Below are 27,341 nucleotides of genomic sequence, written 5' to 3'. Positions count from 1 at the left end.
GCTTGATTTGTGGAATTTCTTGTTATACAATCCACATTTTTGTTTTCTAGTAAATAAATAAATTGGGTCTTTTAAAAAAGGTTTGATGCGTTTGACTATTCATTAGTTATTCAACAGCAGTTGACAAGATTAATCTGGCTCTGAGGCCTAGAATGCGTTAATGTTGTGCAAAAAAATGGACAATGCGCCAATCCTCTCCAACCTGGTATGATATAATAACAATCTTTATTTAATTTATAGACTAATCAATGCTGATCAGGCCCGGTCCTGGCTGATATGCCACCCTAAGCGAGACAACAAAAAAATGCTGCCATCCTATCCCTGCAAAGTAGAATAGTAGCCTAAGCTATACAGTTTCGCCCGCAATGCACTTTTATGAATGCCCATGTGGTAGCCAACCGTTTGTAAAACCGTCAATTTACCATTAATCCCTGTCATTTGGTTACATTAATTTCTGTTAATACATGTATTAATTACAGTAATTTCAATCTCGGAGTGGAAACGTTGCTTGCGGAGTTCAGAACTTGCTACAGAATAAAGTTTTGGTTGATTTCATGCCATTGTTTACGTGCACCATGTTAGCAATGAGCATTTGTCTGGTTTCTCTGTCCTGTTAATGTTGACGGAGCGTGGGCGCCTAAGCACGCATAGAAGTACCTAGCCTGCTTCTTGTAAATAAATAGGCTATGTTGCGTGTATTTATTATTGCAATTGTTTTTGTTATTTAAAAGATATAAAGACAGGTGGCAGGTGCTTTAACAGGGGTGTGCGAGTTCGCTGATTCTCTCTATAGGCCTATATGCCCATTCAGAAAGTTTCCTAAAGTAGCCCATCTGGACTCTCTCTTTTAATAAAAATCAAATACTCCTGTCATGATTTAATCTTGTAAAAGGCCTATTTGCTTTGATTGATTTGACTTTCTGCAGCTTAGGCTACATTTTTCTCATTACGGCATCCTCTCTTTGAAGAACATATGCCAATGCCATCTAATGACAGCAGCAGGGTTTGTGACGTTATGCGAATATTTCGGAAAAAGTGGGAGAAAACCCATCAGACTTTATTTGAATCGTTTTGTGCATCAAAATAGGATCTGTATATAAAAATAAATGGTATGCAGAAAAGCCAACACAAGGACAAAGTAGGCATATATATTTATTTTGTCTCCATTAATGTTGTCAATACGAAAATGCGACACACTCTCCAACCTGGCATTTCTTAATTTGTTGATTCATATTTATAAGTAACCTGAATAATAATAATAATGAAAGGGCATGATGATAATAACAAAGTGTAATGGCTTTTTAAAATAGCTTTTTATTAAGAACCATATTCATGCAAGCAAGTGTACCAACAGAATTGTGACCGTCACAGCGCTAGTTGAAGGAAGGTTTGCATGTCAGGACTGTCAGACCCACACCGGTTACCCAGCCATGATTCTTCTCATTGTGTTTGGTGCTGTGTTGAGAGACTGTGTTTGTGACAACTGCCCATGTAACAAAATACATTTCATGAAATGATTGTTTGACCGACAGGTCGAGTGGTGTTCCACATGCCAGACTGGTTGCACCACATCCTGTCAGGGGGACGGATCTTGTTCAAGAACACGCTGGAAGCCTACATGGATAACTACATCCAGCACAAACTGGACATGATCCTGCAGGAGCACCATGTCGTCTCTCTCGTCACCATGCTCAGAGGTACGGTGTGCGTTTTGCTTCAGTAATGTTTCCTCCTTTTATAAACCTTTTGACTGTTTTTGATCCCCGACCCCTCCTATTTCCTTCTTAAGGCTCCACCAAAGGGTTTTGGGGAAATACACACAATCACTGTAGATATGCTGTTCCACTTCAGTGCTTAGCCAATCTCACTATGTTGTTGTTGTGAATTCCTGTCCATTAAGTTCTGTAATTGCCTTGCCTTGATCCACTTCTCCCAGACTCATGATGATGTTTTCTGCCCAATCTTAGATGCTGTGTTCTGTGAGACCAGTGAGGAACTCGCTACAGGAGACAAGCAGAGAAGAGCCAAGAAGGCATTCGAAGAGATGATTAATTATTTGCCAGGTTAGACCCAAGCTTTTAGCCTGGTCATGGCATGACACACATGATATAAGAAAATATAAGCACCCACCAAATTATTATACAAACAGACTGGAACTCAGGCTACCAAGCATTGGCTGACAACTGATATTTTCTCTAGTATTCTTTTGCCGTATTCATCTGCTTCCAACTGTTGCACAGATCCAGTATGCACTCTCTACACAAGATATCTAGCTCTCAGCATGATGGATTCATGTCTTAACCACAGTTCATTAGCCACCGAGCAAGTTCCTTTTTGTTACATTGTGTTGACAAATTACATCCAGACACAGAGAATAGTTTTCTCCAAGCCCAGATATTTTCAATTTCATCATTTCAATAAGTCCCATTGCCTGTGCATATGCCCCTATGGGCCCTGGTCAAAAGTAGTGCACTATAAAGGGAATTGGGTGCCATTTGGAACACTCCCTGATTTTATTATCAGTTTCATTCTAATCTCTGGAAGCCTGGTCCTACTTTCGAAAGCATGTCCTGGCAGAAACGCTGCATGTTGAACAAGTGCAATGGCATCATCCATGGAAATAGTAATCATTTGATGGAATCACCTGCCAAAGGTATAGTTGTTTTTATGGATAAAGTGGGCCTCAGTTGTACTGTATTGATGTCTTTCTGTCTTTTCACCTCATAGACTTTGTGGAAAAGTGCATCGGACAGGAGGCCAAATACGAGGGCATCAGGCTTCTCTTTGATGGTTTTCAGCAGCCACTTCTTAACAAGCAGGTAAAGCTGAAAGCCAACCAATGAGACAATTTTCTCTGCAGCCAAGGTCTCATGGTGCATTCTGTTTTCTCTCGTTTTGCATTCTGTTTTCTCTCGTTTCTGTCCTCTGCCCCTCAGATGACTTACGTTCTGATGGATATTGCTGTCGAAGAACTTTTTCCAGAGCTCGGCAAGGTAAATTCCTAAGAATCGGATACACAGGCCAACCATGTATTTTCCAAACTATTTAGACATTTACGACACGCTTATTTATAAAGTAGGAAGGTACCAGGATGTAGTTTGTGTACCTTCCTGCAGATACCGTGATAATGTTGTCTATTCAGCAGGGACAGAGAGAGCCATCGGCCGATAATAGCAAGTGGATGTAGATAACAGCACGCTTCCCTGGAGCAAAAGTGCAATGCAAATTCCAATGTCTCTGGGATCATATCGACATTCCAATGTACAATAATAAAATATATTTATTGATTTTACTGGGTGGTCAAATGTCATTTTATCTGGCTTAATTAATTCCTTGCCGGCTGCACCCAGGTCCATCTTGATGTGTCAATGTAAGAGGACTGTTATCCAGAGGGTATGGTAACTATGGTTTAATTTGTGTATTTTTACAGCAGAGATGCAGGCTGGAGCAATAAGCTGAGCTTAGACCTGTGGGGTTAGGGGCATGTTTAGTTTCTCACATCCTAGTTTAAAGTCAGCGTCTCAGTTTTCTAAATTGAGGTTGTGTCCTGCATCTGCCCTCCCTTGGAGTCTTGTTTCTCCCACTGTGAAAAGGAGATACTTTCCGTGGTAATACCATGTGCATTCCCAGTCCACTGGTGCCAGCCAGACACAGTTCTGATCAATGGTGAGAGCCACACCACTCACACAATTGAGTTACTGAGGGATTTCATATTGTTTCCTTTTTGAAACGCTACATTAGATGGAATGAGGCATTGTACTTTTTTTTGCATGAGAGCCAGTTCAAGATCAGCTTTTAAATCACATCAGAAATATCTGCTAGACAAACATTGACACATCTGTCTAAATGTACTGCTACCAAGCTTATTTCAACATCACAACTAAGCCACATATAAAACATGACATTTCACATAGGCTATTTACAACTGACAAAAACTCCATTTACATGACCTCTTTGTATTTCTCTAGAATTAGAGGGGGATTTGAAACAGGCTAACCAACTTTAGACCATCCTATATAAAAACGCTAGTATAGCGTTCATGACCATAGAAAAGTTGCTAATTTGCCCTGTAAAGAATTCTATAAATATTTACAGAAGGTTGATCACCAACTCATTTATCTCCTTTCGAGATACCTCTCTGGTCCCAAAGAGCTTTAAAACAGAGCTCGTTGTTTGTATATCTTCTCCCATAAACTAATGCTGGTTAAGCAAGCATACTCTGCCCAGTGCACACATTAAAACAGACAGTGGTCATCTGTTTCCACCTCTGTTGAAGTTTGCTTATGTTGGTACTATTATATAAACAGAATTTCTGAGCAAGAGCTTGACAGCAGTTACTTCACATGAGACTTGACAAAGCAAAACCTGTCTGGAGATGTCCAGTGTGTCATTTACAGTGCATATCAAGCTGCCATATTTATATAGAAATATCTAAGCGCATTGTTAATGGATATTTCACCAGTGTCCTTAAAATTTGTACTCTCACTAGACTAACTAGAGTTGAGCTCTTCCCTTGGATGCTGGGAAGAACACGTCCAATGGCGAGCTAGCGTTGCAGGCAGGGATCTCATAGGCTCCTAGACAGAGCTATCACCAGCCCTATCAGGATTAACAGAGTTGTGTGTCCAGATCCTCCTGAATTTGAGTTGGAAATCTTGATACGTCCTTCTACAGCTGGATGCACCTTCTTCCTCTCAGTAATGTAGCTGGCCACCACCGAAATGTCCATGTCACCTGTAAGAAACTATTTTCAATCCCCATGAACCAGTTAACCAACAATTTATCTGATAAGTAATAGTTGTGCAACAGAAAATGCTCAAGGGGTTCCTGTTCATAAGGAAGTAATGAGTCTGCAGAAAGGAGCTCAACCCTAGAGATACATTATCTGCGTCCCAAAAGGCACACTGGCCTATGCACTACTTTTGACCAGGGCTCTGGTCAAGACTAGTGGACTACAGGGTTGGGGTCAATTACATTTCAGATTGCAGACAATTCAGGAAGTACACTTTAATGCTTTGAGGAAAATGTGGAATTTGGTTTACTTTCTGAATTGACCCCAATCCTGGTGCCCTATACAGGGAATAGGGTGCCATTGGAGACAACCAGTGTTCTAATCTATTCAATTCTGTGAGCTCACCACTGTCGTGTTTTAGCTTCTCCTCTTTGATCATGGAGAATCCGTCTCCTCCTTCCACCAGGTAGGAGGGCAGGACCACCTTGTATAGTCTGCTGTCGTCCAGTGGCTCATAGACAGGCACCCGGCAGTTCGTACAGAGCACACTGATACTCCTGGCACGCTCCCCTGGGGGCCTTGACATATCATACTCTACATGGAATCCTATTGGGATTATAGGAGTGAAATAAAGTCAGTCCAAAACACTTGTCCTCATTCCTCTCCATGTAGTTTGACTAAGAGGGAAAAGCAAAACGATAGTAAATTCAATCTTGATCCAAGATGGCGTAGCAGTCTGACGTCTTTGTCGTGTCCCTTGCATATCTTTTTAAAAGATTTTCCTAAACCTCAACTTCTAAATACTCTCCTGCAACCCGCCTCACCCAATGTGGCGTGGATCTGTTTTTTTTTTTCTTTCTAAAGTATTTCTATTTACTTCGGATCTGGAATCCCTCAACTGAAGCTAGCCAGCTAACCTACCAGCTATCAGTCAAACCACTGCTAGCGGTCATTAGCTAACCTTTAGCTCGGAGAGCTCTCGCCAGTTCGTACAACGCGACTCAAACCAGAGCATAACGGACCTATTTTTTTTTTCTCTCCATATCCCCGGATTCCTACCGCAAACTGAACATTTTCATCTGGATCTTCGCAACTAGCTAACCGCAATCCCGGGTGACTTCTCCTGGCTCGCGTTTCCATCCCGGAGCAAGCACCAATTAGCCTGAAGCTAGCCCGGCTTGGGCTCCTGGGCTACAATATCTGGACCCCTTCTACTGCCGGTACGGGGCACGGAACCCCGCTGATCCTCCACGACTGGAATACCGACATAATCTGCCCGAGGATTCCAACAGGCCCCTCAGGCGTGACATCCGCTGAAGGCCCATTCTGCTAACCGCGGCCTGCTAGCTACCTAGAGCTACTTGGAACCCTACTAATCTACGACTGGTCTATCGACGTCACCGCACAGAGGCAAAAACAGACTTACCTCTATCGCGATGTTTCCCAAAGGCTAATCTGCTAGCTTGCTTGCCCGATCTGCTAATCTGCTACCTTGCTAGCCCCGGTCTGCTAATCTGCTAGCTTGTTTGCACCGGCCTGCTAACTGTCTGAATCGCCGTGTCCCCAGCCAGCCCAACCACTTACTGGACTCATGTTCACTTGGCTACGCATGCCTCGTCCATTACTGTCCTGGTTAGTGATTACTGTCTTATTTCACTGTAGAGCCTCTAGCCCTGCTCAATATGCCTTAACCAACCATGTTCCACCTCCTTCATATGCGATGACATCACCTGGTTAACGTCTCTAGAGACTATATCTCTCTCATTACTCAATGCCTAGGTTTACCTCAAATGTACTCACATCCTACCTTTGCCTGTACACAATGCCTTGAATCTATGCTATCGTGCCCAGAAACCTGCTCCTTTTACTCTGTTCCGAACGTGCTAGACAGCCAGTTTGTTTAGCTGTACTCCCCACTCCCCAGGTGCTCTCATTTGTTCACTTCTGTAACCGTAAAAGCCTTGGTTTCATGCATGTTAACATTAGAAGCCTACTCCCGAAGTTTGTTTTACTCACTGCTTTAGCACACTCTGCCAACCCGGATGTCTTAGCCGTGTCTGAATCCTGGCTTAGGAAAACCACCAAAAACCCTGAAATCTCCATCCCTAACTATAACATTTTCCGCCAAGATAGAATTGCCAAAGGGGGTGGTGTTGCAATCTACTGCAAAGAGCCTGCAGAGTTCTGTATTACTATCCAAGTCTGTACCCAAACAATTCGAGCTTCTACTTCTAAAAATTCACCTTTCCAGAAACAAGTCTCACTCTTGCCGCTTGCTATAGACCTCCCTCTGCACCCAGCTGTGCCCTCGACACCATATGTGAATTGATTGCCCCCCCCATCTATCTTCTGAGCTCGTGCTACTAGGTGACCTAAACTGGGACATGCTTAACACCCCGGCCATCCTACAATCTAAGCTTGATGCCCTCAATCTCACACATTATCAATGAACCTAGCAGGTACAACCCAAAATCTGTAAACACGGGCACCCTCAGATATCATCCTAACTAACTCGCCCTCTAAATACACCTCTGCTGTTTTCAACCAAGATCTCAGCGATCACTGCCTCATTGCCTGCATCCGTAATGGGTCTGCGACCAAACGACCACCTCATCACTGTCAAACGCTCCCTAAAACACTTCTGTGAGTCGACCTGGCCGGGGTATCCTGGAATGATATTGATGTCAGTAGAGGACGCCTGGTTATTCTTTAAAAGTGCCTTCCTCACCATCTTAAATAAGCATGCCCCATTCAAAAAATGTAGGAATAGATATAGTCCTTGGTTCACTCCAGACCTGTCTGCCCTTGACCAGCACAAAAACATCCTGTGGCGTTCTGCATTAGCATCGAATAGCCCCCGTGATATGCAACTTTTCAGGGAAGTTAGGAAAGCTAAGGCTAGCTTTTTCAAACAGGAATTTGCATCCTGTAGTACAAACTCAAAGTTCTGGGACACTGTAAAGTCCATGGAGAATAAGAGCACCTCCTCCCAGCTGCCCACTGCACTGAGGATCGGAAACTCTGCCACCACCGATAAATCCACTATAATTGAGAATTTCAATAAGCATTTCTCTACGGCCGGCCATGCTTTCCACCTGGCTACCCCTACCCCGGTCAACTACCCGCCAAAGCCCCCAAACAGATTACTGACCATTTCGAATCCCACCGTACCTTCTCCGCTATGCAATCTGGTTTCAGAGCTGGTCATGGGTGCACCTCAGCCACGCGCAAGGTCCAAAACGACATATAACCGCCATTGATAAGAGACATTACTGTGCAGCCGTATTCATCGACCTGGCCAAGGCTTTCGACTCTGTCAATCACCACATTCTTATTGGCAGACTCAACAGCCTTGGTTTCTCAAATGATTGCCTCGCCTGGTTTACCAACTACTTCTCTGATAGAGTTCAGTGTGTCAAATCGGAGGGCCTGTTGTCCGGACCTCTGGCAGTCTATGGGGGTGCCACAGGGTTCAATTCTCGAGCCGACTCTCTTCTCTGTATACATCAATGATGTCGCTCTTGCTGCTGGTGATTCTCTGATCCACCTCTACGCAGACGACACCATTCTGTATACTTCTGGCCCCTCTTTGGACACTTAACTAACCTCCAGACGAGCTTCAATGCCATACAACTCTCCTTTTGTGGCCTCCAACTGCTCTTAAATGCAAGTAAAACTAAATGCATGCTATTCAATCGATCACTGTCCGCACCTGCCTGCCCGTCCAGCATCACTACTCTGGACGGCTCTGACTTAGAATACGTGGACAACTACAAATACCTGGGTGTCTGGTTAGACTGTAAACTCTCCTTTCAGACTCACATTAAGCATCTCCAATCCAAAATTAAATCTAGAATCGGCTTCCTATATCGCAACAAAGCATCCTTCACTCATGCTGCCAAATGTACCCACGTAAAACTGGCCATCCAACCGATCCTCGACTTCGGCATCTATAAAATAGCCTTCAACACTCTACTCAACAAATTGGATGCAGTCTATCACAGTGCCATCCGTTTTGTCACCAAAGCCCCATACACTACCCACTGCGACCTGTATGCTCTCGTTGGTTGGCCCTCGCTTCATACTCGTCGCCAAACCCATTGGCTACAGGTTATCTACATGTCTCTGCTAGGTAAAGCCCCGCCTTATCTCAGCTCACTGGTCACCATAGCAGCACCCACTCGTAGCACGCGCTCCAGCAGATATATTTCACTGGTCAGCCCCAAAGCCAATTCCTCCTTTGGTCGCCTTTCCTCCCAGTTCTCTGCTGCCAATGACTGGAACGAACTGCAAAAATCACTGAAGCTGGAGACTCATATCTCCCTCACTAGCTTTAAGCAGCTCACAGATCACTGCACATAGCCCATCTATCTACCTCATCCCCATACTGTATTTTATTTATCTTGCTCCTTTGCACCCCTGTATCTCTACTTGCACATTCATCTTCTGCACATCTACCATTCCAGTGTTTAATTGCTATATTGTAATTACTTCGCCACCATGGCCTTTATTGCCTTAACTTACCTCATTTGCACTCACTGTATGTAGACTTTCTTTTTTCTACTGTATTATTGACTATGTTTTGTTTATTCCATGTGTAACTGTGTTGTTGTATGTGTCGAATTGCTATGCTTTATCTTGGACAGGTCGCAGTTGCAAATGAGAACTTGTTCTCAACTAGCCTACCTGGTTAAATAAAAAAAATGTAGGTGCACAGGTTCTTGGGGATAGATAGCTGGAGACAAGTGCCTGATGTCAACTGGTTTAGGTCACATTATGACCCTCTTTACCAATGAAAATGAAAGACTGATACCTGATACTTGAAGGAATTCCCCTGTGTTCCCTCCATATCTCCTGACAGAGTGCTCAAAAGCTTTCCTCAGAGTGGAGCCCTTCAGCTGCACAAGATCATAGGTGCCTCCAAATGGCAACACAGTAATCAGGTCTTCCATTGTGATGGAACCTAACAAAATACATTTCACTCAGTTTCCACATTGAGGGGAAAAAACCCCAGAAATGGCAAACACACAAGGCTAGTTTCCTGGACACAGATTAAGCCCAGTCCTGGACAACAACAAAAAACAGAAGCTCAATGGAGAATCTCCATAGAATTCTGCTGTTGTCCAGGATTAATCTTAATCTGTATCCGGGAAACAGCCCCATAAAAGGCATACACACCATTTCGGCTGCGTTCATCTATGGATGACCGTATTGATCCCCCTTGGATGATGCAGGAGCTGACATGGTTCCACTGAAGCTCATCTGCATATTTAATGTTGTGGTGTACCTACAGCAAAACAACAGGATTTCATCAGTTGGCTACAGACTGACCGAAAGGTACCAGGTTTGGGTAGCTGTCCTGGGTACTCCTAACTCACCATAGCGTCGCAAATTAGGTTTCCCAGGTTGCACTCTCGGAACCTGCATTCTTCAAACGTTCCATTGAGATACACCAGGGTCTCCCCCACATACTGAGAGGAGTAATTTGCTAGGGCCTTTTTCCACTCATTTACGTCAGCAAGAATACTGGGGTCTGACAAGAGGAAATCATATGCAGTTACTGGGTTAAATCGGTGCCTTTTGAGAAGTGTAACTTGATTTCACCTCAATTTAACATTCGTTCATGATACATTTTTAAATGACATGTTTTCCCCATCTCAAGAGGTTAAATAAAATGACTATTGTAAGTGCCAATGATAAAGAAACTCGTGACACGGGGAATGGAAGCTTGTGTGCAACAGGGAGTGGCAATTGAATGCAAGCTTCACAAAACAGACAGATTTAAAACAGCTAGCAATGAAAATAAAAAAAACTAGACCTCTTCTGGGGGGCTGTAACTGATTGAGTCGGCCCAGAATTGGGTGTTGGACTTGGCCCGGAATCAAAATGAATGACTGCCCAGAATTGGCCCAAGTACATCGGGCCATTTCCATCTACTGGAATTCAGTCAACTTTGCCGGCATCTTACCAGAATTCCCCCAGAAGCGGCCTGATGCAAATTTAAATGAATGTATACAAAATTACTATTATACATTTTATGCATACAAATTATACCCATCCACCCAAAAGAAAAAGTATGTCGGAGGAAACACCGTACACCTGGTGACCGTGTCAGCGTGCATGCGCCTGGCCCGCCACAGGAGTCGCTACAGCACGATGGGACAAGGACATCCCGGCCGGCCAAACCCTCCCCTAACTCGGACGACTCTGGGCCAATTGTGCGTTGCCTCATGGCTCTCCCGGTCGTGGCCGGCACGGGTATCGAACTAGCATCTGTGGCAATGCAGTGTCTTAGACCGCTCCCCCACTCGGGAGGCTCCAGCCACAAAGTTAATGCTTATCAATTGCCTTGCACAAAGTATCAAACTACTACTTAAACAGGACTCTTAAAGAAATTAATATGTATTTTTTGATCAAACATTGAGAATATATTTATTTTTCTGTTGAAATGTTATTTATATAAAGCAGCCCGTGTAATCATCTGCCAGAGAGTAGCCCCAATCGGCCCGAGACCCAAGTAATACAGTTGGGCCAGATAACTCACACTGTAATCAGCCCGAGTTCAAATCCCTGCATCCTAACCATAAGTAATACTGCCGAAGGCGGCCCAGACTCAGGCCACAAGATATCGGCCGAGTCTGACTCTCAGCCGGAATCGGCCCAGATCCACTGTGCTAGCTGGGTAACTAGGTTGACGTGTTATGCTTGACCCGCTCAGTTTTCCACCAGAAAATGGCCAAAAAGAGAACTTGCTCACCTGCTTTTACTATGTGATTTGACTATTAGATGTTCAATGGAATAGTTTCACCTTTTTAAACGAGAGTTCAGATCACCTTAAAATAAGGGTCAGATGTAAATTAATCACTAATCACGTGAAATAAATAGTAATCTTCCGAAGTGACTGTCGAAAAATACCTAGGGCTTTACAATGATGGTGAAACTTGGAGACAGTGGATTAAAATCTTCCTAGAAGTGACAGGTTTGACGGATGCTGAATTTTGGCACTTTAGCAAGCCTTTATTCATATAATTTTTTTTTATTGAATTCTCCATGTGTCTATATTAAAGTGCACTTCATTTAACAGAACAGGCTTTTAAAATTCAATATTGGTGCACAATTTCTACTTTAATCAAGGTATTTTATTAGGATCCCCATTAGCTGTTGCAAAAGCAGCAGCTACTCTTCCTAGGGTCCACACAAAACATAATACAGATCATTAGACAAGAACAGCTCATGGACAGAACTACATACATTTTTTAAAAAGGCACACGTAGCCTACATATCAAAGCATACACACAATATCTAGGTCAAATAAGGGAGAGGCGTTGGGCAGGTTTTCTGTTTTATTTGAGCAATATGAGATGGAAGGAAGTTCCATGGAGTAAGGGCCCTATATAATACTGTACGTTTTCTTTAATTTGTTCTGGATTTGGGGACTGAAAAGACCCCTTGTGGCATGTCTGGTGGGATAAGTGTGTGTCAGAGCTTTGTGTAAATTGACTATGCAAACAATTTGGGATTCAACACAATGTTTCTTATAAGAAGAGATGCAGTCAGTCTCTCCTCAACTCTTAGCCGAGAGAGACTGGCATGCATGCATAGTATTAATATTAGCTCCTCAACAGCCACACCATGGATTATCAGATTCAGCTGAGGTCTAGCACTTAAGGAATGATTTGTACCAAATACAGTGCTCTTAGTTTTAGAGATGTTCAGGACCAGTTTATTACTGGCCACCCATTCCAAAACAGACTGCAACTCTAAGGGTTTCAGTAATTTCATTAGCTGTGGTTGCTGATGCATATATGGTTGAATCATCAGCATACATGGAGACACATGCTTTGTTTAATGCCAGTGGCAGGTCAATGGTAAAAATAGAAAAGCGTAGAGGTCCTAGAGAGCTGCCCTGCGGTACACCACACTTTACATGCTTGACATTAGAGACGCTTCCATTAAAGAAAACCCTTCGAGTTCCATTAGATAGATTGCCATATTGTGGATTCAGAGCTGAGGTTGAAAAGCCATAGCACTTAAGTTCTCAACAGGTTATGGTCAATAATATCAAAGGCTGCACTGAAATCTAACAGTACAGCTCCCACAATCTTCTTAGCAATTTCTTTCAAACATCAGTCACTTGTGTCAGTGCAGTACATGTTGAGTGCCCTTCTCTATAAGCATAATGAAAGTCTGTTGTTAATTTGTTTACAGAGAAATAGCATTATATTTGGTCAAACACTATTTTTTCCAACAGTTTGCTAAGAGCTGGCAGCAAGCCTATAGGTCTGCTGTTAGAACCGGTCAAGGCCGCTTTACCACTCTTGGGTTGCGGAATTACTTTGGCTTCCCTCCAGGCCTGAGGACAAATACTTTCCTCTAGGCTCAGATGAAAAATATGACAGATAGGAGTGGCTATAGAGTCAGCTACCATCCTCCGTAGCTTTCCATCTAAGTTGTCAATGCCAGGAGGTTTGTCTTTATTGATAGTTAATTTTTCCACCTCTCCCACACTTGCACTGCTTTTCTTCCATTTGTTTTTGTTATACATGAATATAATTGCTCACTGTTTGTCGTGGGCTTTTCCTGCCTAAGTTCGCCCACTTTGTCAATGAAATAATCATTAAAATAATTGGCAACATCAAATGGTTTTGTGATGAATAAGCCATCTGATTCAATGGAAGATGGAGTTGAATGTCTTTCTGCCCATAATTTCATTTAAAGTACTCCAGTTTTTTCCATCATTCATCTTGGCTTCATAATAGTTTCTTATTTTTGTTGAGTTTAGTCATATCATTTCTCAATTTGCAGTAAGTAAGCCAGTCAGATGTACAGCCAGACTTATTAGCCACTCCTTTTGCCCCATCTCTTTCAACCATAGTTTTTCAATTCCTCATCAACCCACAGAGCCATCACAGTTCTACCAGTCAGTTTTCTTAACAGGTGCATATTTATCAATAACTGGAAGTAATTTCATAAATTCATCAAGTGCAGCATCTGGATGCTCCTCATTAATCACATCAGACAAACAAATATTTCTAACATTATCCACATAAGAGTCACAGCAAAATCTTTTGTATTATCTCTTATACACCATTTTAGGCCCAGCTGTTGAAACTTTGGCTTTCCTGGATATAGCCACTATATTGTGATCACTGCATCCAATGGGTACGGATATAGCTTTAGAACAAAGTTCTACATCATTAGTAAAAATGTGATCGATACATGTGGATGATCTTGTTCCTGTGGTGTTTGTAAACACCCTGGTAGGTTGATTAATAACCTGAACCAGATTACAGGCACTGGTTACAGCAAGAAGCCTCCTCTTGAGCGGACAGCTTGATGAAAACCAGTCAATATTCAGGTCCCCAAGAAAGTAGACGTCTCTGTTTACATACACTATCAAGCATTTCACACACATTATTTAGATACTGACTGTTAGCACTTGGTGGCCTATAGCAACACCCCAAAAGAAAAGGCTTTAGATGTGCCAAGTGAACCTGCAACCACAACACTTCAATAACACTTGACATAAGATCTTCTCTAAGCATTAAAGGGATATGGCTCTGAATATATACAGCAACTCCTCCCCATAAGCATTTATGTCTCTTCTATAAATGTTATATCCTTGTTTTGCTACTGATGCATCAAATTAATTATCTAAGTGAGTCTCAGAAATGGCTAATATATGAATGTTATCTGACGTTAGCAAGTTATTGATTTCATGAACCTTATTTCTATGGCTACATATATTAATATGGGCTATTTTCAGTCTTTTCCTGGGTAGCTTATCGGAGATAGACATATTAAAGGGACGCAAAAGGCACTAAATTCGTGGAACGACCCTACTATATGAAGTTGAATACTTTTATATATATGAATAAAAATGATACTGATAGTGGTACTGAAACTGACGTAGTATTCACGTTACAATTCTAATAAGTAGCAGATTGGTAACAGTGAACTCATGCTTCAGACACAGTGAAACGCATTCTCATTGAATTAGTAAATATGAAATAAAAGCCTGAAGTAAAAGGTCAACAATGGTATGTATCCACAGTAATGTTCATAGAACAGTATCACCATGCTATACAGAGTCAAGAAAACCAAACTTGTTATTTTTACACTTACTTAACAAGTGATAAGATAACAGCAGCACTGTTGATGTAATCGGAAGTCCATTTCACTGTGTAGGTCCGAAATGGCACCCTATTTCCTATACTACTTTTGATAAGGGCCTATAAGGCTCTGTTCAAAAGTAGTGGACTATATACTGTAGAGAATAGGGTGCCATTTAAGACACACTTACTGGCAACTTCACCTCATGTTACTCAGTAGTACTGTACTCACCCTCTGGTACAGAGCTGTCCAGCAGGATGGGGTTGCCTGTAGACTGGACCACATTGCCAGCCTCATCAAATGTCACCTTGAGGTAACCCAGATATTTCCCAAAAGCAAAGGCCTGCACCACAGGGACGTCCCGCCCATCCTCTGATTTCACCATGACGGGATAAGGACCTGCCGGAACCTCAGAGGAAGGTTTCTCTCCTATCGAAACAGTGAATGTAAACAATGGAATGAATGAATGATTTCTATATCAATCATCAGTTGCATTGCAATCATGCTTAAGAAAACAGCCTAGCAATTAAACAACACCTAAATAACTGTATGAATGCATTAAGATATAGACTGGGTTTCAATTAGCAGCTGTATAATGGAATGAATCTAGGCCATAGACTTCTTGGATTCTTATGTTCTTACTTTCCCACCACATCAGCCTGAACTACACTGACTTTACAGCCGGAATTACTAAACACAGGGCTTACTGTTTGTGGTTTAGTGAACTGTTCTAAAGTGTAGGCCTCACATCAAAGGGAATCCTTATAGCCATCACAGAGTCCTCTCTTTAAAAAAAAAAAGAAGCAGCATAGCATAGGTACTGAACTTGCAAGCATGGGAACCAGCCAGTAGACTGATTCTAACCAATATGAATCATGGCTGCTGTTGTGGAAAAAGCTCAGCAGAGCACAAGCTAAACTGGGGCTACATCCCAAATGGCACCCTAATCTCTTTGTAGGCAGTGCCATTTGGGACGCACGAAAAACAAAAGGCCAGGATCGGCATCAGGTAAGACAGGTGGCAGATACTCATTGTTCCAGCTTTTTGATATTGCACTAATTATGGATGTGGATGGCCTCAAATCACAGACCAAGAGCTGCTGAGGCATAAAGTAATATACTGCCTGTGTGGCAAAAACAGCATGGTGTGGTTGTTGGTTGAGCTATTAGTAAGCCTTCTTCCTTCAGGACTGAAGGCAGAATGTATGTGCTTTGGTTGGACATAAAACATGTTTGTTGTTTTGGAGTTTCTTTGGTGCTGTGGTTAGAGTGAGACCGCTGATGCTTCCAATTATATTTCCAGTCTGTTTTTTGTTACTTGATTTCATGGTTGGATCGCTTCATGGTAGGTTCCACAATTCCTTACAAAAACTTATGACAGTTAAAAAGATGGTGTTTGGATGAAATACAATCTCTACTATGATTGTAACCTCGTCCCCAAGCTCAGAGAGAGCCCTGGCTGGCAGATGAAATTACTATAATTGTAAGTGTTAAACAAAAGTACTCTGTGGTAAACAATGCATACCGTACCTGTGTACAGAAATGTGTTGCTGTGTCCTCCAATGACCACATCCACACCCTTCACCCTTTTGGCTATTTCTTTGTCCGTAACGAAGCCAGAGTGACCGAGGGCAATGATCTTGTTGACCCCCAGGGTGATGAGTTTGTCGACCTGGGGCTGAAGGGCATCAATCTCATCCTCAAACACTAAGTTAGGTCCTGCAACAGAATGAGGAACAAAAATACATTTTATATCAGGGAAATTATTCAAATGTTTCCCAAACTCGGTCCTCAGGACCCCAAGTGGTGCACATTTAGTTTTTTGCCCTAACACTACACGGCTGATTCAAATGATCAAAGCTTGGCAATTAGTTCATTATTTGAATCAGCTGTGTAGTGCTATGGCAAAAAACTAAACGTGCACCACTTGCGGTCCCGACGACCGAGTCTGAGAAACCCTGATCTAGAGGAAGGCATTATTAAAATCATAGTGTAAATATTGGAAGCAAACATGAAGCAACCTGGACAGAGCGATCAACATGGATTATTGTGACGAGAGTAGGAGGAGAGGAGTGAATGCATGAATATGAAGCTGAATAGAGGGAGAATAAAAGGATTGAGGAGAGAAGGAAGATACATTAAGAGAGGGGGGGAGGAAGGAGGATGTAGAGAAGCTAAAACTTCAATCAAGTCAAAACATAATTGTACCGGTTTGTGACAGGGCAGGTGTTTCCTTTGAAGTGTATCCAACCACGCCCACTTTCTGAGAGCCGACATCAAATATCTTATATGGGAAATAAAGACCGCTGATGTGTGGGGCAAGTGTGTCATCTGCTTTGATGTTAGCACTGAGGACTGTGCATTTCACCTCCTGGAGAAATGGCTTGATAAGTCCCTCCACGTTATTGTCAAACTCATGATTCCCCAGAGCCTATAAAGTTACAAACAAAGGCAAAGGTCAACCACAATATTTCCCGATTAACAATGTTCAACCAACCATACTGTTCTGGTGTTATTGTGCTGCCAAGTCCATTTTAGATGAGTTTATCTAATGTTTTTCTTCATCTAATTGCTACGTAAGTGCATGTCCACAAACAACCGATGGAAAGAAAAAAGAACTCTATTATTTGTTTTATACATGACTAATTAGCATCCTCCTGGGGTAGGCTTCCTGACCATATTATGAATATGGCTTCAATTATTTCCAGCCAGTGTCACACTGAGAATTGAAGACCTTTGTCTGGACTAGTCTTGTCCACTACGTTGACACCTTGCTCCAGGCTACTTGTCCCTTGTACGTCACAGATGAATACACCGCGGAGTACCCTATCCCTAAAGGCCCAACGGAAAATATATCTCTACACACCAAGGTGCATCCCAAATGGCACCCTGTTCTTATTCTCTTTATAGTGTACTACTTTTAACAAAAAAGGCCCTGGTCAAACGTAGTGCACTGTATAGCGCAGGGTACTCAACTCTTACCCTATGAGGTCCGGAGCCTGCTGGTTTTCTGTTCTACCTGATAATTAAATCAAATCAAACTTTGTCACATGCGCCGAATACAACAAGTGTAGACCTTACCGTGAAATGCCTACAGTTCAAGAAGAGTTAAGAAAATATTTACCAAATAAACTAAAGTAAAAAATAAATGTTAAAAAGTAACAAAATAACAATAACAAGGCTATATATAGGGGGTACTGTAACCAAGTCAGTGTAGCAGCAATGTACAAAACAAATTGGGGGGGGGTCAATGTAAATAGTCTGGTGGCCATTTGATTAATTGTTCAGCAGTCTTATGGCTTGGGGGTAGAAGCTGTTAAGGAGCCTTTTGGTCCTAGACTTGGCGCTCCGGTACCGCTTGCCGTGTGGTAGCAGAGAAAACAGTCTATGACTTGGGTGACTGGAGTCTGACAATTTTATGGGCTTTCCTCTGACACCGCCTATTATATAGGTCCTGGATGGCAGGAAGCTTGGCCCCAGTGATGTACTGGGCCGTACGCACTACCCTCTGTAGCGCCTTTTCGGTCAGATGCCGAGCAGTTGTCATTCCAGGCGGTGATGCAACTGGTCAGGATGCTCTCGATGGTGCAGCTGTAGAACTTTGAGGATCTGGGGTCCCATGCCAAGTCTTTTCAGTCTCCTGAGGTGAAAAAGGTTTTGTTGTGCCCTCTTCATGACTGTCTTGGTATGTTTGGATCATGATAGTTCGTTGGTGATGTGGACACCAAGGAACTTGAAGCTCTCAACCTGCTCCACTACAGCCCCGTCAATGAGAATGTGGGCCTGTTCGGCTCGCCTTTTCCTGTAGTCCACGATCAGCTCCTTTGTCTTGCTCACATTGAGGAAGAGGTTGCTGTCCTGGCAACACACTGCCAGTTCTCTGACCTCCTCCCTATAGGCCGTCTCATCGTTATCGGTGATCAGGCCTACCACTGTTATGTCGTCAGCAAACTTAATGATGGTGTTGGAGTCGTGCTTGGCCACACAGTCGTGGGTGAACAGGGAGTACAGGAGGGGCCCCAGTACTGAGGATCAGCGTGGCAGACGTGTTGTTGCCTACCCTTATCACCTGTGGGCGGCCAGTCAGGAAGTCCCGGATCCAGTTGAAGAGGGAGGTGTTTAGTCCCAGGGTCCTTGCTTAGTGATGAGCTTTGTGGCCACTATGGTGTTGACCGCTGAGCTGTAGTCAATGAACAGCATTCTCACATAGGTGTTCCTTTTGTCCAGGTGGGAAAGTGTGGAGTGCGATTGCGATTGTGTCATCTGTGGATCTGTTGGGGCGGTATGGGAATTGGAGTGGTTCTAGGGTATCCGGGAGGATGCTGTTGATGTGAGCCATGACCAACCTTTCAAAGCACTTCAAGGCTACCGACATGAGTGCTACGGGGTGGTAATCATTTAGGCAGGTTACCTTCACTTCCTTGGGCACAGGGACTATGGTGGTCTGCTTGAAACATGTAGGTATTACAGACTCGGTCAGGGAGAGGTTGAAAATGTCAATGAAGACACTTGCCAGTTGGTCCGCGCATGCTTTGAGTACACGTCCTGGTAATGCTTCCGCCCCCGCAGCTTTGTGAATGTTGACCTGTTTGAAGGTCTTGCTCACATCGGCTACCGAGAGTCTTATCACACAGTCGTCCGGAACAGCTGGTGCTCTCATGCATGCTTCAGTGTTGCTTGCCTCGAAGCGAGCATAAAAGGCATTTAGCTCGTCTGATAGGTTCGTGTCACTGGGCAGCTCGCATCTGGATTTCCCTTTGTAGTCCTTAATAGTTTTCAAGCCCTGCCACATCCGACAAGCGTCAGAGCCGGTGTGGTAAGATTCAATCTTAATCCTGTATTGACACTTTGCCTGTTTGATGGTTCATCTGAGGGCGTAGTGGGATTTCTTATAATTGTCCGGATTAGTGTCCCGCTCCTTGAAAGTGGCAGCTATAGCCTTTAGCTCGATGCGGATGTTTCCTGTAATCCATGGCTTCTAGTTGGGTTATGTACGTACAGTCACTGTGGGGACGACGCACTTGTTGATTCCCGGGACCACCCATGTGTAGAATTTATGCAAAACAGTCCTGTAGTGTAGCATCCACATCATCTGACCACTTCCGTATTGAGTGAGTCACTGGTACTTCCTGCTTTAGTTTTTGCTTGTAAACAGGAATCAGGATAGAATTATGGTCAGATTTTCCAAATGGAGGGCGGGAGAGAGCTTTGTATGCATCTCTGTGTGTGGAGTAAAGGTGGTCTAGAGTTCTTTTTCCTCTGGGTGCACATGTGACATGCTGGTAAAACTGATTTAAGTTTCCCTGCATTAAAGTCACAAAGTCACACCCATCCCACCCGCGTTAGAAGTTCAAAATGAGAACGTGTAGGCCAGGGCTCTCCAACCCTGTTCCTGGAAAACTAACGTCCTATAGGGCTGTGGTCCAAACACTTAAGACACACCCACTTACTCTCGCCTTATGCCCTTGGGGGAATCTCCATCGCCATCTTGGAGGGTGGTCCAAATGATTAGCCAAGCAAGGGAAGTTTGCAACGTAAGCTCCTCAGCCCTCGTTTTCAGTCGGCTTTGCGAGTGTACAATTATGTTCACTCCGGGCCTGAAACGCCCCATAATTCAATACGCGACAATTGTATATCCGCTAAGAAATGTCTGCGAAAACTTAAAAACAACATCAATGGAGAAGTCAACATGCAAGTGTAAGTAAAAACGAATGCCAATAAGTTAGAAATGTTGCTACTATGGAAAAAGTTTGTTTTTGTTTGGTTATCTTTTGGAAAGTGTAGAAATAAAACAATTTTCCTTCTTCAGAAGTTCCAACTGGGCAGGCTAACGTCAGTTAGCTAATTGATTTGCTAGTTATCATAGATATATTAATAATTATATATTTAATATAAGTAGACATGCACTCATAATTGACTGTAGCGCAAGTTACCAGTGGCTGAAAACACAGAGGGATGAACGCGTGACGAATTTCCGGCCAAGGGTGGTCCATTTAAAAATAATTCCTTCCTTCCTCGCCACCTGCGAGCGGTGTATACTCTTCAAACGTCATGAAACGTCATCAGAAGTGTCCACTTAATTTGAGGGCTGAGGGGATGTCTTTTAAATGTTTGGAAAGCAACCTAGGTTTTTACTCCAACCCTAATTAAGCACACCTGATACTAATAATAAGCTGGTTGATAAACTCAACTGGGGTTGGAGCAGAAAACCTACAGGAGGGAAGCTCTGCAGGTTGGGAATCCCTGGTGTAGGCTATATAAACTCAGCAAAAAAAGAAATGTCCTCTCACTGTCAACTGTGTTTACTTTCAGCAAACTTAACATGTGTAAATATTTGTATCAACATTACAAGATTCAACAACTGAGACAAACTGAACAAGTTCCACAGACCTGTGCCCAACAGAAATGGAATAATGTGTCCCTGAACAAAGGGGGGGTCAAAATCAAAAGTAACAGTCAGTATCTGGTGTGGCCACCAGCTGCATTAAGTACTGCAGTGCATCTCCTCCTTGTCGACTGCACCAGATTTGCCAGTTCTTGCTGTGAGATGTTACCCCACTCTTCCACCAAGGCACAGGCAAGTTCCCGGACATTTCTGGGGGGAATGGCCCTAGCCCTCACCCTACGATCCAACAGGTCCCAGACATGCTCAATGGGATTGAGATCCGGGCTCTTCGCTGGCCATGGCAGAATACTGACATTCCTGTCTTGCAGGAAATCACGCACAGAACGAGCAGTATGGCTGGTGGCATTGTCATGCTGGAGGGTCATGTCAGGATGAGCCTGCAGGAAGGGTACCACATGAGGGAAGAGGATGTCTTCCCTGTAACGCACAGCGTTGAGATTGCCTACAATGACAACTAGCTCAGTCCGATGATGCTGACACACCACCCCAGACCATGACAGACCCTCCACCTCCAAATCGATCCCGCTCCAGAGTACAGGCCTCGGTGTAACGCTCATTCAGATAAAACCGCGACTCGTCAGTGAAGAGCACTTTTTGCCAGTCCTGTCTGGTCCATCGATGGTGGGTTTGTGCCCATAGGCGACGTTGTTGCGGGTGATGTCTGGTGAGGACCTGCCTTACAACAGGCCTACAAGCACTGAGTCCAGCCTCTCAGCATATTGCGGAAAGTCTGAGAACTGATGGAGGGATTGTGCGTTCCTGGTGTAACTTGGGCAGTTGTTGTTGCCATCCTGTATCTGTCCCGCAGGTGTGACGTTTGGATGTACCAATCCTGTGCAGGTGTTGTTACATGTGGTCTGCCACTGCGAGGACAATGTCCGTCCTGTCTCCCTGTAGCGCTGTCTTAGGCGTCTCACAGTACGGACATTGCAATTTATTGCCCTGGCCACATCTGCAGTCCTCATGCCTCCTTGCAGCATGCCTAAGGCACATTCACGCAGATGAGCAGGGACCCTGGGCATCTTTCTTTTTCAGAGTCAGTAGTGTTTTTCAGAGTCAGTAGAAAGGCCTCTTTAGTGTCCTAAGTTTTCATAACTGTGACCTTAATTGCCTACCGTCTGTAAGCTGTTAGTGTCTTAACTACCATTCCACAGGTGCATGTTCATTAATTGTTTATGGTTCGTTGAACAAGCATGGGAAACAGTGTTTAAACCCGTTACAATGAAGATCTGTGAAGTTATTTGGATTTTTAAGAATTTCAGGGTCCTGAAAAAGGATGTTTCTTTTTTTGCTGAGTTTAGAAATAATGATGCTCAAATTTAAAATCATGACAAAAAGGTCCAATGCAGCTGTTTTTATGTCATTATTAAATCATTTCTGGGTAACAATTAAGTACCTTACAGTGATTGTTTTCAATTAAAATGGTCTAAAATAAACAAAAATAGCATCTTAGCAAAGGGCAATTTCTCAAGCAAGAATTTTGCTAGGACTGTCTGGCAGTGGTCTGAGTGGGTAGGGAAAAACTGAAAATTAGCTTTTATTGTCAGGGGTTTATAACTCTTTTTTATTGGTCTATTAACTGATTTACCGCAGGGTGATGTCACCATGGATGGCCAAAACTCCATCCCACCAAAACTGGCAGAAATGTCAGGCAGCCTTTTCAAACAGCTCTTACACTGAAAGGGGATTACCATCATTTTCACAATATTATTCCAACCTCATAGTGTGGAAATATGTGTAAAACACATCGCAGTTGACTGCACTGGGCCTAAGAGTTTAGTTGGTTAAAAGTGCTAATTGATCTCCACTAGTAAACTGTCTTAGATACAGTATGATTGGAAAAAAACAAATATATCCAAGCCTAACCATCATGCAATATTGTATGGGAAAAATATGTTTACAATGTTTTAAAGGTCTAATATTATTAAAAGCGTGTAAAGCTCAAAGACCAGCACCACGGGTGACCACTTCTCTCGGCTTGTGTAAGACATTCCCGCATTTTGGCCCTTTGTCCCACATCCCACAATCAAACATTTTATCAACAAATTGAATTCCACAAAAAATAATGAATACAAAATATAAAAACATATTACAGCATGTGAATCGCAAATCATTTCCCAAGTGATTCCTGAACAATTCATCAACGTTCTGAGACCAAAATGACAGCCGTCATTTAACACAGTCCTGTCAAATTGTATTTTCCTCAGTACAAACATGAAACTTGGACTGAGTAGGCCAACAGCAGATAAATTCAGAGGGCTGTATAATTAGCTCTTTAGAAATGTACACTCACAAAAAGAATGATAAAATCAACTCAGTTTTTCAAAACAAGTGTTTCCTTAAATTACTACTAATGCAAGTTTGTTGAGCAAGAAAAAACTATTGAGAAGAGGTCAATTTGCCCTGTATTTCATTCAACATTCCAACCCGTCTCTTGCAGTCACATTGCGCTTATAAAAATATTTAGAAACTGGGTGGTTCCAGCGCTGAATGCTGATTGGCTGACAGCTGTGGTATAACAGACCATATACCACTGGTATGACAAAACATGTATTTTTACTGCTCTAATTACATTAGTAACCAGTTTATAATAGCAATAAGGCACCTTGGGGGTTTGTGGTATATGGCTAAGGGCTGTATCCAGGCACTGTCGTGTTTGAGAACAGCCCTTAGCCATGGTATATTTGCCATATACCACATATTGTATATTGGCCATATATTGCTTAAATATATCATAAGGATGTGGTACTGGTCATGTTGAGAACCCTGACTGACATAGGTATGTGGAGCCAAACAGGACCAGAACATCTAGTGCGTTCTCAGTTAGGCAGGAGACAGCTTCCTGCTGTAGAACAACCCAGAACTGTGTGTTTGCCTCAAAGTATCTTGCTTCAATCAGTTTATTCCAGTTCAGAATAAAAATGACTTGTATTTTGACAGCAACGGTTCCAACCTAGACTTGTTTTCAACAATAATTTCTACAGCAAGATGTACAGTAGGCCCGATCACTTTTCATCTTCATCTGTACTGTTACTTAGGGTTGAACTATCAGTAGCTAGCTAACTTGCTTTGCCTAACGTTAGCTATTAGCTGTGTACAAGGCCAGAGGATTGTTTGAAAGAGAAACTCACATATACTACTGAGATAGTACTCCCTTATTTCTGCTTATCATCACCTTTTATAAAATGACAACAATGCCTTGCTAGCTGACTTACTTTTCCACTGTCGAAACACTGTTTCCTGAAGCATTCTGCCCTGTTCTGAAAGAATTCCCTAGGTATACCGCCATGCTGTGGATGTTTGGTCTGGACGTGTCGTTACAGGAATTTGTTCCATTATGATTAACTAATTAGGTTACTAAGCACTTCCCCGCACAAATCACATTGAGGGAGCTCCTCGTTAATTCTCAGTTTGTATGAAAGAAAGAAACGTCGGTGTATTGGCTTTTCATGACGATTGAGCTCAGTCATAACTTGCTGCTAGCGTGAGTCCATTTGGCGAGGGGGAATGACAAGTCAGTGCAGTGTTGCCAACTCATTTTCAGGGTAAATTGCTAGAGGCAGGATGATTTGCTGCTAAAAGTTGCAAAATGACGTTGTGATGTCATTGCGTGATAAAGTAAAACTGCGTTATTTTGTAGCTACACAATAACATTACTCAAATTGACTGGCCATCTCCGCAAAAAATACGATTTGACGTTTGTTCAGGTACAAACTCCCACTCTTTTCTGTACTTCTGGCTGTACAATTTTGATTGAGACCTGTTGATTGATGTTGTAATTTCTGTTCAAGATCAAACATTCGTGACCAACTATATTCATTGGGTTTGGCTCGTCGAACCCCTACAACTGCTGCTGCAGTCAGCCAACAATGATTTGCAATTTACTGAAATTGCTGCTGGCCTGCTGTAGACGTCACTCACAATGCACTTTTGCAGCCAGGCACGTGTGTCGTGACAAAGAAAATCGTTTTTGTCATTTAGATGGAAAATGCGTGCATTTTAGCGTTTGAGTCACTTTTCAAAAGTTGCTAAAAGTAGCTACATTTGTTGCTAGGTGCTGTTTAAAAAAAAAAAGTGTCCAGGGTAGTCTGAAAAGTTGCTAAATTGGCATCACTGAGTCAGTGGCTGACAGCGCATCATCTGCTGTTGAACGACAGCGCTGAGTGATCTTCAAGAAAACTCCAGGAAAAAAGAACTGGTAAACCGAGAAGCACACCCGCAGCTGCCAAACTGAGCAGAGACCGCTGCTAAGCAGTGAGCGCACTGCACTGAACAAATTCCGCAGTTGCACTTGGCCAAATCAATTCACTAAATAATGATACATGTACTCTGACACGTCGCGACCCACCATTAACAGGTCCGCGACCCATACTCTAAGAAAGGCTGCGTTAGAGACTTTTCCAATCGTTGTTGAGATCTGATATTCTGCGGCTAAATTCCAGCTACGCTTGGAGAGGACAGTTAGGCCTAACAATAATACTTACAAAACGCGTGCTTGTGACGAAGAGCTACCGAAGTAAGTAACTGAAAGATAGTGTACAAGGTAATTTCTTCAAACTTGTTAGGGTAGAGGGTAGCTAATTAGTTGATCATTCAACATATTTTCCGCAACTTCACTCAATCCCGTTTTAAAAAGGATCATTTCCTAATTGTTTTACATTCCCTTACACCAACCAGAAAATGTTTCCTTGGCCACATATTTCTAGATTTTCATAAAACAGCCACACAGTGGTCAAGATTCTGCGTCACCAAATGTTGCCCGAGGTATTTGAGTAGGCTTGTCTTGGTGCGCTTCAATTAGCTAGTTCAAAACAGCTGAGCAGGGTTAGCGTCGCACCGCCACTTCTCACAATAGTGGTCCTTTAGTAAAGTTTGATCAAAGCTGAATCAATGTCTTGGAATATCATAATGATTCATTAGTATTCTACATATCGGATACAAACATAACAGCATAGTATAACGTTACTGTTACACCAAAAACACCACCTCATTTGTTATGAGATTTTAGGATGGTTAGCTAGATAGCTGAAATATATATATATATATATATATATATATATATATGGCCAAAACTTAACAGCGCGCGTCACTGAGCAGGATGTGCTTTTACTGAAATAAAATACTGGAAGTTTAAAACCATCTGCTCTAATTTGCTCACAAATTCTAAATGCAGATATTCCCATGCAGTTTGCACGTTTCACCGTAAAACGTGAAGAATTATCATTCACGATTGGCAGTGATGATGGCCTATTTTGAAATAGTGGTACGGAGAATGTCGTGCCTAATCATCCTGTTGTTCCGCATTTGGGTATTTGAAATGTGATCACCCAGAGAGCATCCTCCGTCATGAAATGATACAGTCGCCCACATTAATATTCTACTGGAATGATGTAAACTGCTTACCATCGCATCGTAGCCAAGTTTATTCATAAAATAGGCAGCCTCGGCTCCCTTATATACATTAAACCAAACGGTTCCCTGAAATTGGTCGCCTGCGTCCAGCAGCATCACGTTCTTCTCTCGGCTCCGGATCTCCTGTATTTTCGTAAACCTCCTTGCCACACCGGCAAAACACGGAGGCTTGGTGCATTTGCCGTAACTGTTGCTCGTCTCCTCAACCCTTGCGTGGACGTCGTTGGTATGAAGCAGGGTGAGTTCCCACGCGTCCACAGTAGAAACATGACTACAGATGCAGAGGTAGAATAAAAGACACTTCATAGATTCACTCACTCCCATCTTGTCATTGACAGCGCACTGTATTAGAACACAGACGTTCACCCGTACATTGACTGCACCAGAAGGCGTGGACACAAGAAGGGGTGTTCTTCTCCAATCGTAGCATATAATTTACATAGCTTTGGTTGGTTTAGGTGTTTACAGTGTGTAGTAACTTGACAAGGAATGCCCACACGCAATTCAATATTACTTTTAACCTAATAAATAAAAGGTGTACAGCCATGTACAAACACAGCAAAGTGATACAGCCCAGTTACAACTCTGGGTGATGACATCAAATGGGAAAGGTCAAGGCCAATGCCAATAATAACCTTGAACACATGAATAGTAATCATACTCTATTGCAGGTAAATAC

At 42.9% G+C, this 27,341-nt stretch overlaps 2 protein-coding genes across 8 annotated transcripts in view; one reads left to right on the top strand and one right to left on the bottom strand.

The window, feature by feature from the left end:
- The window catches only part of LOC106607698 (sorting nexin-14), a 32,252-nt gene extending 28,960 nt beyond the window's left edge, over positions 1–3,292 (top strand). For 5 of the 6 annotated variants that reach the window (XM_014204932.2, XM_014204938.2, XM_014204937.2 and 2 more), the window contains 5 exons: positions 1,533–1,697; positions 1,968–2,063; positions 2,728–2,819; positions 2,937–2,993; positions 3,143–3,292. In XM_014204932.2, coding sequence (XP_014060407.2) covers positions 1,533–1,697; positions 1,968–2,063; positions 2,728–2,819; positions 2,937–2,993; positions 3,143–3,187 — 455 coding nt within the window. In that variant the 3' untranslated portion in view covers positions 3,188–3,292. The remainder of the gene's footprint in view (positions 1–1,532; positions 1,698–1,967; positions 2,064–2,727; positions 2,820–2,936; positions 2,994–3,142) is intronic. The other variant, XM_014204933.2, reaches the window with a different exon arrangement.
- Positions 1,140–27,341, bottom strand: nt5e (5'-nucleotidase, ecto (CD73)). 2 transcript variants are annotated; one of them, XM_014204939.2, is made up of 9 exons: positions 26,654–27,330; positions 17,053–17,275; positions 16,375–16,563; positions 15,077–15,274; positions 10,111–10,265; positions 9,911–10,019; positions 9,546–9,695; positions 5,138–5,338; positions 1,140–4,734 (listed from the first exon to the last, which is right to left on the bottom strand). In XM_014204939.2, exons 1-9 carry the CDS (start codon positions 26,984–26,986, stop codon positions 4,568–4,570), a joined length of 1,725 nt encoding a protein of 574 aa, XP_014060414.1. In that variant the 5' UTR covers positions 26,987–27,330; the 3' UTR covers positions 1,140–4,567. The 2 variants fall into 2 exon arrangements, with proteins under 2 accessions (XP_014060414.1, XP_045576719.1); XM_045720763.1 differs by lacking the exon at positions 9,546–9,695 and having other exon boundaries at positions 26,654–27,341.

This window comes from Salmo salar, chromosome ssa06 (genome assembly GCF_905237065.1).
Source record: "Salmo salar chromosome ssa06, Ssal_v3.1, whole genome shotgun sequence".
Classification (NCBI taxonomy): Eukaryota; Metazoa; Chordata; class Actinopteri; order Salmoniformes; family Salmonidae; genus Salmo; species Salmo salar.
The sequence above is the reverse complement of the archived record's forward strand: the minus strand, read 5'-3'. Positions and strand labels throughout refer to the sequence as shown.

What these genes read in the sequence shown, in the direction of transcription:
- nt5e (XM_014204939.2), bottom strand. Translation starts at nt 26,986, where the DNA reads ATGGGAGTGAGTGAATCTATGAAGTGTCTTTTATTCTACCTCTGCATC. An exon ending in AGATGAACGCAGCCGAAATG is followed by an intron (nt 9,696 to 9,910) that starts GTGTGTATGCCT and finishes GTATTTTGTTAG; the next exon opens with GTTCCATCACAATGGAAGAC. An exon ending in GGAATTCCTTCAAGTATCAG is followed by an intron (nt 5,339 to 9,545) that starts GTATCAGTCTTT and finishes TAATCCCAATAG; the next exon opens with GATTCCATGTAGAGTATGAT.